General features: G+C 42.4%; 1 protein-coding gene across 1 annotated transcript; it reads left to right on the top strand.

The window, feature by feature from the left end:
* Nucleotides 1-5,983: 5,983 nt before the first annotated feature.
* On the top strand, nucleotides 5,984-7,024 carry LOC143803921 (trace amine-associated receptor 4-like). Its single transcript, XM_077281681.1, has one exon. It carries the CDS (start codon nucleotides 5,984-5,986, stop codon nucleotides 7,022-7,024), a length of 1,041 nt encoding a protein of 346 aa, XP_077137796.1.
* The last annotated feature ends 9,750 nt before the right edge of the window (nucleotides 7,025-16,774 follow it).

The raw sequence follows: 16,774 nt of genomic DNA, 5'->3' as shown, positions 1-16,774 counted from the left end.
ATTTATTATCTATTTTGTGTGATATGACTCTCTGGTTTAAGGGCATAAAAATTAAATTTTTAAAATTTAAAAATTTTCTCCAAATCTCCATTTTTTTCTCAAATAAACACAAGTCACATCAAATAAATTTTACCACTATCATGAAGTACAATATGTCTCAAGAAAACATTCTCAGAATCATTGGGATCCATTGAAGCGTTCCAGAGTTATGACCTCATAAAATGACAGTGGTCAGAATTGTAAAAATTGACCTGGTCAGGAAGGTGAAACCAGGCTTTAGGGTGAAGTGGTTAATCACATTCCCAATTTTTTCATTGACATAGTGGTGTGAGGTCTACTTTTCGTGGGAAAGTTGTATTTTTGATTTGCATAATTAATTTTACTATTCAATGTACTGAGAACCAGAAAAGAATTTAGGTGCAGTGAAATTGTAAAAAAAAAAAAAGCAATACAAGAATTATATTTTTGGATATTTTTGTAAAAAAATTATAAATATACAATCAGTACAATTACAAAAATACCAAACTTGTATGGGTTTTTCTTTATTTTTACCTTGATGGGGTACAGTCTGCCCTATTGTGAGATAGAGAAGATCATGTTTTATTTATGACCTAATCATTACATTACTTAGAAAATATTTCAGAAACCTTCTTTGACTTATCTTTTTTCAAAATAGTTTAAAGGGCTGAAAAAAATTCCCTCATGTCCTCAACGTGTGGTATACTGGGAAAAAGACATGTTATATAAACCATTGGTTTTTCAATTCTAACTTGTACCTATAGCAATCTGGCAGGGGATGACTTTGGCATAAGGCTGGTATTTTATTTATCAACATTTATGATAAAAATAATTTTTCCTTTCCATTTTTTAATCCATATTTCTTGTATATACAATCTACTTTTCTCTTTTACATTGAAAATTATGAGAGTTGCACTTTGTTTTTCACTCATATTTGTCTTATTTGTTGCTTTTATTTGTTGTTTCAACTTTAAGGCTTTATTTATACATAAACAAATAAATTCAGAAATGTTGTAGCTGAAAATATGTTCCACTCATTTAGATAGGGATGTTATTGCAGAAAGCACACTTTTTATAGCTGCATACAGTATTTTCTGGTGTCTTTAGTGCATTTTTTATGATAATTTATGTTTTTTTAATTAATGGTGGATTCATTAAAGACATTAGAATCAAACACTTTAAAATGATGGATTTTTTTTGATGCAGTGCAAAATTGCACAAAACTTTTGCTACTTTTGGAATTTTCATTCCAGTCCAACTAGCACTGCCAAAATGGCAAATGGGTGAAGCACGAGTGAGACAAAGCATGGTTGGTTTACTTATACCAAAAATGTTACTCCAGTGCCTGACTGGAGAAACATTTCTTACAAGGAACACAGAGGCACACACTGGTAAGATGTGCCAAATGAATTAAGTAGAGTGCACCTCTTAACGAATTTGGTGCATCTTATTCCTGTCTTATCGAAAAGGGCTCATGATCTGTTGAAAAAACATCACGGCAGTTTTTAATGCAATAATAACCAGCAAGAATACAAAATAAAAGTACTTAATTGATAACTTCCATTATATTTACACATGCAGTTTTTCTTCCTTTCTACTTCATTTTTTTTTTCAAGCTAGTCATTGAATACAAGACATTTAAATATTATGCTGTTAACTAAAATGTAGACCACATTAAACCAAAGTCTTAGGTTTCTCTTACAAGACATTGCAACATATTCAGCATTTTCACAATTTGCATACTGTCCGCAGTAAAAACTTTCAAAGCTATTTGTGTTCTCAGCACAAGCTATGGAAGTGTTTTGCTTTATATATATATATATATATATATATATATATATATATATATATATATATATATATTAGACCCAATTGATCGAAGCAATTTTGCCTGAATGCTGGCACAATTGCTTTGAAAAGTCAAATAATTTTGGAGCAACTCAGGGTGGTGCAAAAGTTTAACAACTTTTGGCATTTTTACAGCAGCTTCTTCTGGCTATAACAAAATATACCGTACAGAGCTTGGTGAAGCTTGGGTATGACTGGTGTGCGGGGGGGTGGGGGTGGTCTTGATGCCTCAGCTTGTCTAATTCACAAAAAACTGTGGCATTACTTAAGCCAGAAATGTTAAACCAGTGAGGGAATGGTGATAGATTTCTGGCATGGCGCACAGTGGCAAATTCTGCTCGTCATATGCTTCCAATTCACATGCACAGAGAAAATCGCTGGTCCTGATGAATCGGGACATTTATGGTTACACAATAGTAATTTATGACAGGCTTTCAATAAAACATTATCCTAATTGCAAAGATAGCTGATAATTGTTATGTCACATTAATCTTAAACCAAATAGATTCTATAATTTAAGATAAAAAAAAGCATTTTAAATACAAAGTTGGAAGCATAAGAGGCAAAAGACTTAATACTGATTCAAAATATTTCAATATGCTTGATTTTTTTTTTTTGTTATTTCTGGTCTGGAGAAAGAGCATCCTCATGACAGATTCCCTTTAAAGAAGTCCTCCCATCAAAAGTTTTATCCTCTTAATATATTGCAATCATCATATTATATAGCACTGTGTATTGTTATTTCTACTGTTTTCCAATAGGTCTATGACCAAAGAGAAAATGTCTATGACATCACGTGATTAAAATCTGACTAGCTGAATCCTTGTAAGATCTATGTAGAAACAGGAGGTCAGTTTTCTCTGCACAAGTCATGAGTCAAGGCAAAATTCTATGGCAAGGGGAAGAATAAAGCAGCTGGAACAGGATTTAAAGAGGCGATTGAGTCATACTGGGCATACAGCGACAAAATACTTCCTGACTCTACAGTGGCATGTAAAGGTTTGGGCACCCCTGGTCAAAGTTACTGTTAATGTGAACAGTTAACCAATTGAAGATGAAATTATCTCTAAAAGGCCTAAAGTTAAAGATGACACATTTCCTTATTTCCTTTGTATTTAAGGATATATATATATATATATATATATATATATATATATATATATATATATATATATATATATATATATACAGTACAGACCGAAAGTTTGGACACACCTTCTCATTTAAAGATTTTTCTGTATTTTCATGAATATGAAAATTGTACATTCACACCGAAGGCATCAAAACTATGAATTAACACATGTGGAATTACATACTTAACAAAAAAGTGTGAAACAACTGAAATTATGTCTTATATTCTAGGTTCTTCAAAGTAGCCACCTTTTGCTTTGATGACTGCTTTGCACACTCTTGGCATTCTCTTGATGAGCTTCAAGAGGTAGTCACCGGGAATGGTTTTCACTTCACAGGTGTGCCCTGTTATGTTTAATAAGTGGGATTTCTTTCTTGTAAATGGGGTTGGGACCATCAGTTGTGCTGTGCAGAAGTCTGGTGGATACACAGCTGATAGTCCTACTGAATAGACTGTTAGAATTTGTATTATAGCAAGAAAAAAGCAGCTAAGTAAAGAAAACCGAGTGGCCATCATTACTTTAAGAAATGAAGGTCAGTCAGTCCGAAAAATTGGGAAAACTTTGAAAGTGTCCCCAAGTGCAGTTGCAAAAACCATCAAGCGCTACAAAGAAACTGGCTCACATGAGGACCGCCCCAGGAAAGGAAGACCAAGAGTCACCTCTGCTTCTGAGGATAAGTTTATCCGAGTCACCAGCCTCAGAAATCGCAGGTTAACAGCAGCTCAGATTAGAGACCAGGTCAATGCCACACAGAGTTCTAGCAGCAGACACATCTCTACAACAACTGTTAAGAGGAGACTTTGTGCAGCAGGCCTTCATGGTAAAATAGCTGCTAGGAAACCACTGCTAAGGACAGACAACAAGCAGAAGAGACTTGTTTGGGCTAAAGAACACAAGGAATGGACATTAGACCAGTGGAAATATGTGCTTTGGTCTGATGAGTCCAAATTTGAGATCTTTGGGTCCAACCATCGTGTCTTTGTGCGACGCAGAAAAGGTGAATGGATGGACTCTACATGCCTGGTTCCCAGCGTGAAGCATTTAGGAGGATGTGTGATGGTGTGGGGGTGCTTTGCTGGTGACACTGTTGGGGATATATTCAAAATTGAAGGCATACTGAACCAGCATGGCTACCACAGCATCTTGCAGCGGCATGCTATTCCATCCGGTTAGTGTTTAGTTGGACCATCATTTATTTTTCAACAGGACAATGACCCCAAACACACCTCCAGGCTGTGTAAGGGCTATTTGACCAAGAAGGAGAGTAATGGGGTGCTACGCCAGATGACTTGGCCTCCACAGTCACCAGACTTGAACCCAATCGAGATGGTTTTGGGGTGAGCTAGACCGCAGAGTGAAGGCAAAAGGGCCAACAAGTGCTAAGCATCTCTGGGAACTCCTTCAAGATTGTTGGAAGACCACTCCCGGTGACTACCTCTTGAAGCTCATCAAGAGAATGCCAAGAGTGCACAAAGCAGTCATCAAAGCAAAAGGTGGCTACTTTGAAGAACCTAGAATATAAGACATAATTTCAGTTGTTTCACACTTTTTTGTTAAGTATATAATTCCACGTGTGTTAATTCATAGTTTGATGTGTTCAGTGTGAATGTACAATTTTCATAGTCATGAAAATACAGAAAAATCTTTAAATGAGAAGGTGTGTCCAAACTTTTGGTCTGTACTGTATATATATATATATATATATATATATATATATATATATATATATATATATATACAGTGTATTTTACTTTTTAAAAAGTTGTTTTAAAAAGTACAAAGGATGATGCAAAAGTTGGGCACCCTGTATGGTTAGTCCCTAGTAGCATCATCCCCTTTTGAAAATATCACAGCTTGTAAACATTTTTATAGCTAGACAGTAGTCTTTTAATTCTTGCTTGAGGGATTTCCATCCATATTGCCTTGGAAAAGTCATTTCATCTTCAACTTGCTTAACTGTTCACAATAACAGTCACTTTGACCAGTGGTGCCCAAACTTTTACATGCCCTCGTACATAGAGCAGAGAAAAAAGAATAATTAAATGGTGTAGTGCTCCGGTAGCAGTCTGTGCAGTGATAAGGCAGCGAGCCAACAAAGTTCCAACAAAAAAAAGTCTCTTTATTGCATTATGTCACAGCATTAAATGTCCGATTCACACAAGTACATAGCAATTAGTGTTCAGTTCACACCAGTGCATACCCTTAATGTCCAATTCATAGCACTACATAGTACCCAGTATCCTCTGTATAACAGCCGGGCACATATACTCTGGGTTACACAGTAACTACACATGCCGGTCTACCTTCATGACCGGTTGCTGTGGGTGACTGCACCGCCAATGTCAATGTCTTTTTACTCACAGCTTTTCCACAGTACACAATATCCCTCAGTTTGCAGCTGTCACACACACTAGTCTTCCTACAGGCACAGGACAGTCTATCACTGGTTCACCTCCAGGCACAAGACTGTCCACCTCCAGGACCCGTTACCATGGGTGCCAGGTTATTCAGCTGCCTTGGCCGTTTTGGCTCAGCTGGCCTGTGTTGCCTCACACAGGAGGAGCTCTGAAACGCCAACTGCTCTGCACACTATCAAGCACCAACTGGCCATGACACACCCAAACTCTATACTGCAGGGATTTTAACTGGGATCTGTGGCCTTCAGACACTTGGAAAACCCGGGCCTGGAATGAAACGGACTGCACGACTACATCCTGCAGTCTGCTTCAAAATACAAAAACCCCAGAGCAGGTTTTCCCAACTCTGCCTTGGACACTAACATGCCCAAGACTAACACTTATTTTTAGTCTGCATTGCATTGGACACATCTTTAAGCCAAAAATTCAGTAGTACTAACCAATTAAAATGCTGTAAATGTAAAATGACACAGTTGCCATTACTAAAGCTCAAAAATCGTGGCTGATCATTTTCTCCTGTTTTTTTTTGTTACAGAGATGTGATTGAGACAATCATAAAATACCATCATGAGTAGACTGGATTTCCATAACTCACAAATTAATGAAGTATGTTTTGCTGGTCTGAATACATCTTGTCCTAGAACTATCAGACCTGTGCTTACTGATATATCCTTGTATTCTGTCATACATGGCGCTATCATTGTTACAATTGTGGGAAACCTCATGGTGATCATTTTGGTTTCTCATTTCAGACAGCTTCACACGCCAACCAACTTTCTCATTTTGTCATTGGCCTCTGCAGATTTCCTGCTTGGGCTCACAGTTATGCCGTACAGTATGGTGAGGTCCATAACTGCATGCTGGTATTATGGTGACCTGTTTTGTAAAGTGCACAGCTGCATTGACATGACATTGTGCACTACATCCATATTTCATCTATTCTTTATTGCTGTTGACCGTTACTATGCAATATGTCATCCTCTTCATTACAGCAGGAAAATAACCAATTCTGTCATAGAGATTTTTGTATTTCTTATCTGGTCTGTCCCCTGTCTGTATTCATTTGGCCTCGTTTTATCAAATGTAAACACTGAAGGATTGGAGGAGCAGGATACACTTGTACCTTGTATGGGGTCTTGTTCCCTTGTGTTTAATAGAATCTGGGCTATAATCACCTCATTCCTATGTTTCTTTATTCCGGGGACCCTCATGATTGGAATTTATATATACATTTTCTTGGTGGCAAACAAACAAGCCAAATTAATTAGCAATATTCCCAAATCTATAAATCAGAAAAAAAGCGGTAAGAAGAAACCTGTTCTAAATGTTGAAAACAAAGCAGCTAGAACACTGAGTTTGGTGATGGGGGTTTTCATTCTTTGCTGGTTACCCTTTTTTACTCTTACTGTGGCTGATCCTTATCTCAATTTCTCAATATCTGATGATATATACAATATTGTCCTATGGCTTGGCTATTTCAATTCTGCATTTAATCCTATTATTTATGGCTTATTTTATCCTTGGTTTAAAAAATCTTTCCTTTTAATTCTCACTGGTAAAATATTACAGTTAGGATCTGCTTCTTACAATATATTAAATAACACTTAGAAATAGGAAGCTGTCATGCATTGGTCAGGAGACCAATGGCCAGTCTGTGCATTTCGGTCCATGATCAGACCATGATCCGTGGATGTCTGCATGAGCCATAAGAATTTAATTATGACGCTTTGGAATAGTTGATGATTCTTTGGATTTTGTTACTCATCCTTTAATCACTACTAAAGTCCCCTTTGCCACTTTTCTTATTTCTTAAATCATTGTAGTTTATCAAAGTTCTTGTTTTCACAGAATGTCAAAACTTCAAAAACTGTCTTAGTACGATAACCTTTTCTACTCAAGAACTTGCATTACCCTCAAAAATCCCCATCCCCTAACTCAACAGCTCTTACTGAAATCTCAGTGAAATCTCATACAACAACGATATGCATTATTACTATTTTCTCCAATAAAATTGAAGTAAATAATCTATTTACTAGGTTTGGTGGGTTATTTCTAGAGATGGCCGATTTGCCATGATTCAAACATGCCAAGTAGCGTAAATTTTACAGGAAAATTTGATTTGCAGAAAACATATTCATTGCATAATAAATAATTTTTAATATGCTCTTTGGTTCCTCCAGATGTAGGATGTAAAAAAAATTCATAATCACCTCACCACTCATCTGTCCCTCTATCCCTGCACCTCTTTTTCCCTACCTCTATCAAGTCTATCCTCTTCACTACAGGCCAGATGTCACTGTTACGGAACAATGTGTGCCGAGAAGGCATGGCACGCATAGACACCTAAGACCCAGTTGGGCTGGAGTGAAGACACTGCAAATGACTGCCATTTTACTGATTTCAATAGGAGTGAATTACAAATAAAATCTGTATTTTGAAGAATACGAATTATAGTTAAATTCAATGAGTGTTCATTTCCACTGGAATAAATTTGCTCATCTCTAGTTAGTTCCTATTACATTACATTACCTGCAAAATACAATATATCTTTATACATGTACGTTAAGGAGAACTTTTCACCAAGTTGCGCATGTTAAAATGCATATAATATGCAATGGTGGCCACAGAGTGGAATAAAAACATTTTTTTCCTCTGCTTTGTAGAGATATTAGCAATTAAAGTATTTGGCCCCAATTAGTTCATGTTTGTTAAAGGGGTTGTCCACTACTTTCAATTAACCCCCCAATGTATCCCCCCGAGGCCCCTAATGAATTGTGTCATTACCTTCCGTTGCCGTTTTCACCTGTGAGCGGCGCTATGCTGGAGGCTGAGTCCGGGTCACATGACCCCCAGGCTGCAGCCACCGCTTATTTCCGCCGACGTCACGTCAATTTCCAGACTCTGGAAATTGACGTGATGTCAGCAGCAGGCGTGACCAGCCTCACAGTCAGCAGTCACTCATCAAGAGTGACTGGGCTGTGGGCGGTGCTGGGGGCTGCCTGCGGGGCTGTGCTGGGGGTGGGCAGGGCTAGGCAGGGCTGTGCTGGGGGTGGGCGGGGCTGTGCTGGGAGCGGGCGGGGCTACGCAGGGATGTGTACGTCCGATCACAATGTGGTGTGCGGGCACGGGGGGTCTGCATGCCGGCGCTGGGATGTGCTGGCGCTGGGGGTCTGCGTGCCGGCACCGGGGGTCTGAGTGCTGGTGCCGGGGGTCTGCGTTATGGCACTGGGGGTCTGTGTGCCGGCGCCGGGGTCTGCGTGCTGGCGCCGGGATGTGCGGCTGGTGCTGGGGTCTGCTGTGGGGGGCAGGGTCATTGGTGTATCTCTGTGTGCAGGCATCGTTCGATGGGACTACAAGTCCCATCGGGCTCTGCCTGCTACAGTGACAGTGAGTGACACATTAGCCAATGATGGGACAGTAGTAGTCCCATCATCCGGCTAATGTGTTGAATGTAAAAAAAACCCACATACACATATACAGTACACACATACTGTACATACAACATACATACATGTAACATGTGACATCATGCAACATGTGACAACATGCAACATGTGACATGCAACATATGACATGTGACATGCAATGACATGCAACATGCAATGACATGCAACATGTGACAAAATGCGATGACATGCACCGTGCGACATGCGATGACATGCGACATGCAGCATGCGACATGCGACGACATGCGACGACATGCAACATGTGACATGCACCATGCGACATGCGATGACATGCGACATGCGATGACATGCAACATGCGATGACATGCAACATGCAGCATGCGACATGCGATGACATGTGACATGCAGCATGTGACATGCAGCATGTAACATGTGACATGCGGTGACATGCAACATGCGATGACATGCGACATGTGACAACATGCGACGACATGCACGATGCGATGACATGCAACATGCGACATGCAACATGCGACATGCGATGACATGCAACATGCGATGACATGCAACATGCAGCATGCGACATGCGATGACATGTGACATGCAGCATGTGACATGCAGCATGTAACATGTGACATGCGGTGACATGCAACATGCGATGACATGCGACATGTGACAACATGCGACGACATGCACCATGCGACGACATGCAGCATGCGATGACATGCAGCATGCAACATGCGATGACATGCAGCATGCGACATGCGGCAACATGCAACATACGACATGCAACATGCGACGACATGCAACATGTGACATGCACCATGCGACATGCACCATGCGACGACATGCAACATACTACATGCAACATGCGATGACATGCGGCATGCAATGACATTCGACATGCGGCATGCGATGACATGCAACATGTGACATGCGACATGCACCATGCGACGACATGCAACATACGACATGCAACATGCGATGACATGTGACATGCAACATGCGATGACATGCAACATGTGATGAAATGCAACATGCGACATGCGACAACATGCAACATGTGACATGCAACATGTGACATGCACCATGCGACGACATGCAACATGCGATGACATGTGACAACATGCGATGACATGCACCATGCGAAATGCGACAACATGCAACATGTGACATGCATGCAATGCAGTGATGCAGAACACTGCCCCCATCCCTTATGGGAAATATGCAAATGCATGTAGGATAGCTGCGGAGACACCATCACGTGTTTCTCAACGCAAGCAGTAAATAGCCAGACCTTTCCCCGGGAAGGAACAACCACGGGAAGGGCAGCATCCAATAAAGGAAAACATCCAATACAGGAAAACCACCTATGCCAAGCATGGTACCATCCACAGACAGCTGTTTCGGGGTGTTTGCCCCTAATCAGTGTGGAGTAGGAATCTGGCTATTAGGAGCAGTGCCTAGTAAAAGGCTGTGAAGGAACAGATGATTGGCCTCGGGGAGACCAAAACATCCAACACCACGGAGACACCATCACGTGTTTCTCAACGCAGTGATCCAGAACACTGCCCCCATCCCTTATGGGAAATATGCAAATTCATGTAGGATAGCTGCGGAGACACCATCACGTGTTTCTCAACGCAAGCAGTGAATAGCCAGACCTTTCCCCGGGAAGGAACAACCACGGGAAGGGCAGCATCCAATAAAGGAAAACATCCAATACAGGAAAACCACCTATGCCAAGCATGGTATCCATCCACAGACAGCTGTTTTGGGATGTTTGCCCCTCATCAGTGTGGAGTAGGAATCTGGCTATTAGGAGCAGTGCCTAGTAAAAGGCTGTGAAGGAACAGATGATTGGCATCGGGGAGACCAAAACATCCAACACTGCGGAGACACCATCACGTGTTTCTCAACGCAGTGATCCAGAACACTGCCCCCATCCCTTATGGGAAATATGCAAATGCATGTAGGATAGCTGCGGAGACACCATCACGTGTTTCTCAACGCAAGCAGTGAATAGCCAGACCTTTCCCCGGGAAGGAACAACCACGGGAAGGGCAGCATCCAATAAAGGAAAACATCCAATACAGGAAAACCACCTATGCCAAGCATGGTATCCATCCACAGACAGCTGTTTCGGGGTGTTTGCCCCTCATCAGTGTGGAGTAGGAATCTGGCTATTAGGAGCAGTGCCTAGTAAAAGGCTGTGAAGGAACAGATGATTGGCCTCAGGGAGACCAAAACATCCAACACCACGGAGACACCATCACGTGTTTCTCAACGCAGTGATCCAAAACACTGCCCCCATCCCTTATGGGAAATATGCAAATGCATGTAGGATAGCTGCGGAGACTGTCATGGTTCTCAATGGCAAGAGACCGTAGTAAAGCATACAAAAGGACTAGCTCTTGGAAGATGGGAACTCGAGCTGACTGTGAGCTAAACCTACCGCACAACTAACAGTAGCCGGGTAGCGTGCCTACGTTTTATCCCTAGACGCCCAGCGCCAGCCGGAGGACTGACTGACCCTAGCAGAGGAAAATACAGACCTGGCTTACCTCTAGAGAAATTTTCCCCAAAAGGCAGACAGTAGCCCCCACATATATTGTCGGTGATTTTAGAGGAAATTGACATACGAAGTATGAAGATAGGTTTAGCAAATTGAGGTCCGCTTACTAGATAGTAGGAAGACAGAAAAGGGAACTTCACAGTCAGCTGAAAACCCTTTCAAAACACCATCCTGAAATTACTTTAAGACTCTAATATCAACTCATGACACCAGAGTGGCAATTTCAGCTCACAAGAGCTTCCAGCCTCAGAAATATTCAAACACAGAGAACTGGAACAAAAATGCAAAAACAATCTTAGGACTACAAGTCCAACTTAGCTGATAGTAGTCTAGGAGCAGGAACATGCAACAGAAAGGCTTCTGGTAACATTGTTGGCCGGCATAGAAATGACTGAGGAGCAAGGCTAAATAGAAACTCCCACATCCTGATGAAAACAGGTGAACAGAGGAGATGAAGCACACAAGTTCAGTACCACCAGTAACCACCGGGGGAGCCCAGAAACCAAATTCACAACAGTACCCCCCCCTCAAGGAGGGGGCACCGAACCCTCACCAGAACCACCAGGGCGATCAGGATGAGCCCTATGAAAGGCACGGACCAAATCGGAGGCATGAACATCAGAGGCTGTCACCCAAGAATTATCCTCCTGACCGTAGCCCTTCCACTTGACCAAATACTGAAGTCTCCGTCTGGAAACACGGGAGTCCAAGATCTTCTCGACAACGTACTCCAACTCACCCTCAACCAACACCGGAGCAGGAGGCTCAACGGAAGGCACAACCGGTACCTCATACCTGCGCAACAATGACCGATGGAAGACATTATGAATAGAAAAAGATGCAGGGAGGTCCAAACGAAAGGACACAGGGTTAAGAATCTCCAATATCTTGTACGGGCCGATGAACCGACGCTTAAACTTAGGAGAAGAAACCTTCATAGGGACAAAACGAGAAGACAACCACACCAAGTCCCCAACACAAAGACGAGGACCAGCACGACGACGGCGGTTGGCAAACTGCTGAGTCTTCTCCTGGGAGAACTTCAAATTGTCCACCACATGCCCCCAAATCTGATGCAACCTCTCCACCACAGCATCCACTCCAGGACAATCCGAAGACTCCACCTGACCGGAAGAGAAACGAGGATGAAACCCCGAATTACAGAAGAAAGGAGAAACCAAGGTGGCAGAACTAGCCCGGTTATTGAGGGCAAACTCCGCCAAGGGCAAAAAGGCAACCCAATCATCCTGATCCGCAGACACAAAACACCTCAAATAAGTCTCCAAGGTCTGATTAGTTCGCTCGGTCTGGCCATTAGTCTGAGGATGGAAAGCAGACGAAAAAGACAAATCAATGCCCATCCTAGCACAGAACGCTCGCCAAAATCTAGACACGAATTGGGTTCCCCTGTCAGAAACGATATTCTCCGGAATACCATGCAAGCGAACCACATTTTGAAAAAACAGAGGAACCAGCTCAGATGAGGAAGGCAATTTAGGCAAGGGGACCAAATGGACCATCTTAGAGAAACGGTCACACACCACCCAGATGACAGACATCTTCTGAGAAACAGGGAGATCAGAAATAAAATCCATGGAGATGTGAGTCCAAGGCCTCTTCGGAATAGGCAAAGATAACAACAATCCACTAGCCCGAGAACAACAAGGCTTGGCCCGAGCACAAACATCACAAGACTGCACAAAACCTCGCACATCTCGCGACAGGGAAGGCCACCAGAAGGACCTAGCCACCAAATCCCTGGTACCAAAGATTCCAGGATGACCAGCTAACGCAGAAGAATGGACCTCCGAGATGACTCTACTGGTCCAATCATCCGGAACAAACAGTCTACCAGGCGGGCAACGATCAGTTCTATCCGCCTGAAACTCCTGCAAGACCCGTCGCAAGTCTGGGGAAACAGCAGATAATATCACTCCATCCTTAAGGATACCTGTAGGTTCAGAATTACCAGGGGAATCAGGCTCAAAACTCCTAGAAAGGGCATCCGCCTTCACATTTTTAGAACCCGGTAGGTAAGAAACCACAAAATTAAACCGAGAGAAAAATAACGACCAGCGCGCCTGTCTAGGATTCAGGCGCCTGGCAGACTCAAGATAAATCATATTCTTGTGGTCGGTCAATACCACCACCTGATGTCTAGCCCCCTCAAGCCAATGACGCCACTCCTCAAAAGCCCAGTTCATAGCCAAGAGCTCCCGATTACCAATATCATAATTTCGCTCAGCGGGCGAAAATTTACGAGAAAAGAACGCGCAAGGTCTCATCACGGAGCAGTCGGAACTTTTCTGCGACAAAACCGCCCCAGCTCCGATTTCTGAAGCGTCGACCTCAACCTGAAAAGGAAGAGTAACATCAGGCTGACGCAATACAGGGGCGGAAGAAAAGCAGCGCTTAAGCTCCTGAAAGGCCTCCACAGCAGCAGGGGACCAATCAGCAACATCAGCACCCTTCTTAGTCAAATCAGTCAACGGCTTAGCAACATCAGAAAAACCAGTTATAAATCGACGATAAAAATTAGCAAAGCCCAAAAACTTCTGAAGGCTCTTAAGAGAAGAGGGTTGCGTCCAATCACAAATAGCCTGAACCTTGACAGGGTCCATCTCAATGGAAGAGGGGGAAAAAATGTACCCCAAAAACGAAATCTTTTGAACCCCAAAAACACACTTAGAACCCTTTACACACAAGGAATTAGAGCGCAAAACCTGAAAAACCCTCCTGACCTGTTGGACATGAGAGTCCCAGTCATCCGAAAAAATCAAAATATCATCCAGATACACAATCATAAATTTATCCAAATATTCACGGAAAATGTCATGCATAAAAGACTGAAAGACTGAAGGGGCATTTGAAAGACCAAAAGGCATTACTAAATACTCAAAATGGCCCTCAGGCATATTAAATGCGGTTTTCCACTCATCCCCCTGCTTAATTCGCACTAAATTATACGCCCCACGAAGATCAATCTTAGAGAACCACTTGGCCCCCTTTATTCGGGCAAACAAATCAGTAAGCAGTGGCAAAGGATACTAATATTTAACCGTGATTTTATTCAAAAGCCGATAATCAATACACGGCCTCAAAGAGCCATCTTTTTTAGATACAAAGAAAAAACCGGCTCCTAAGGGAGATGACGAAGGACGAATATGTCCCTTTTCCAAGGACTCCTTAATATATTCCCGCATAGCAACATGTTCAGGCACAGATAGATTAAATAAACGACCCTTTGGAAACTTACTGCCCGGAATCAGATCTATAGTACAATCGCAATCTCTGTGCGGAGGTAGTGAACCAAGTTTAGGCTCCTCAAAAACATCACGATAATCAGATAAAAATTCCGGAATCTCAGAGGGAATAGATGACGAAATGGAAACCAAAGGTATGTCCCCATGAGTCCCCTGACATCCCCAGCTTAACACAGACATTGCTTTCCAGTCGAGGACTGGGTTATGAGATTGCAGCCATGGCAATCCAAGCACCAACACATCATGTAGATTATACAACACAAGGAAGCGAATAATCTCCTGGTGATCCGGATTAATACGCATAGTTACTTGTGTCCAGTATTGTGGTTTATTACTAGCCAATGGCGTGGAGTCAATACCCTTCAGAGGTATAGGAACTTCCAGAGGCTCTAAATTAAACCCACAGCGTTTGGCAAAGGACCAATCCATAAGACTCAAAGCGGCGCCAGAGTCGACATAGGCGTCCGCGGTAATAGACAATAAAGAGCAAATCAGGGTCACAGATAGAATAAACTTAGACTGTAAAGTGCCAATTGAAACAGACTTATCAATCTTCTTAGTACGTTTAGAGCATGCTGATATAACATGAGTTGAATCACCACAATAGAAGCATAACCCATTTTTTCGCCTAAAATTCTGTCGTTCGCTTCTGGACAGAATTCTATCACATTGCATAATCTCTGGCGCCTTCTCAGAAGACACCGCCAAATGGTGCACAGGTTTGCGCTCCCGCAAACGCCGATCAATCTGAATAGCCATTGTCATGGACTCATTCAGACCTGTAGGCACAGGGAACCCCACCATAACATCTTTAATGGCATCAGAGAGACCCTCTCTGAAATTCGCCGCCAGGGCGCACTCATTCCACTGAGTAAGCACAGACCACTTACGAAATTTTTGGCAGTATATTTCAGCCTCATCTTGCCCTTGAGACAGGGCCATCAAGGCTTTTTCAGCCTGAATCTCTAAATGAGGTTCCTCATAAAGCAACCCCAAAGCCAGGAAAAACGCATCCACATTGAGCAACGCAGGATCCCCTGGTGCCAAAGCAAATGCCCAATCCTGAGGGTCGCCCCGGAGCAAGGAAATTACAATCCTGACCTGCTGTGCAGGATCTCCAGCGGAGCGAGATCTCAGAGACAAAAATAATTTACAATTATGTTTGAAATTCTGGAAGCGAGATCTATCCCCGGAGAAAAATTCAGGTAAAGGAATTCTAGGTTCAGATATAGGAGCATGAATTACAAAATCCTGTAAACTTTGAACCTTCATAGCGAGATTATTCAAACCTGTAGCTAAACTCTGAGAATCCATTTTAATCAGGTGAAATCAGAACCATTCAAGGATTAGAAGGAGAGAGAGACGAAGGCTGCAGTAAGCAGAGATGCAAGTGAATCAACTAATGAGCAAACTCAGAAAAAAAAAAAAAAATTCTCTGCAGACTTCTTTTCTCTCCTTTCTTCTGCCAATTATTTTAACCCTTGGCCGGCCAAACTGTCATGGTTCTCAATGGCAAGAGACCGTAGTAAAGCATACAAAAGGACTAGCTCTTGGAAGATGGGAACTCGAGCTGACTGTGAGCTAAACCTACCGCACAACTAACAGTGGCCGGGTAGCGTGCCTACGTTTTATCCCTAGACGCCCAGCGCCAGCCGGAGGACTGACTGACCCTAGCAGAGGAAAATACAGACCTGGCTTACCTCTAGAGAAATTTTCCCCAAAAGGCAGACAGTAGCCCCCACATATATTGTCGGTGATTTTAGAGGAAATTGACATACGAAGTATGAAGATAGGTTTAGCAAATTGAGGTCCGCTTACTAGATAGTAGGAAGACAGAAAAGGGAACTTCACAGTCAGCTGAAAACCCTTTCAAAACACCATCCTGAAATTACTTTAAGACTCTAATATCAACTCATGACACCAGAGTGGCAATTTCAGCTCACAAGAGCTTCCAGCCTCAGAAATATTCAAACACAGAGAACTGGAACAAAAATGCAAAAACAATCTTAGGACTACAAGTCCAACTTAGCTTATAGTAGTCTAGGAGCAGGAACATGCAACAGAAAGGCTTCTGGTAACATTGTTGGCCGGCATAGAAATGACTGAGGAGCAA

The sequence above is a fragment of the Ranitomeya variabilis genome, chromosome 2 (assembly GCF_051348905.1).
Source record: "Ranitomeya variabilis isolate aRanVar5 chromosome 2, aRanVar5.hap1, whole genome shotgun sequence".
In the NCBI taxonomy this organism is placed as follows: domain Eukaryota; kingdom Metazoa; phylum Chordata; class Amphibia; order Anura; family Dendrobatidae; genus Ranitomeya; species Ranitomeya variabilis.
This window is presented reverse-complemented; position numbering and strand designations above follow the sequence as displayed.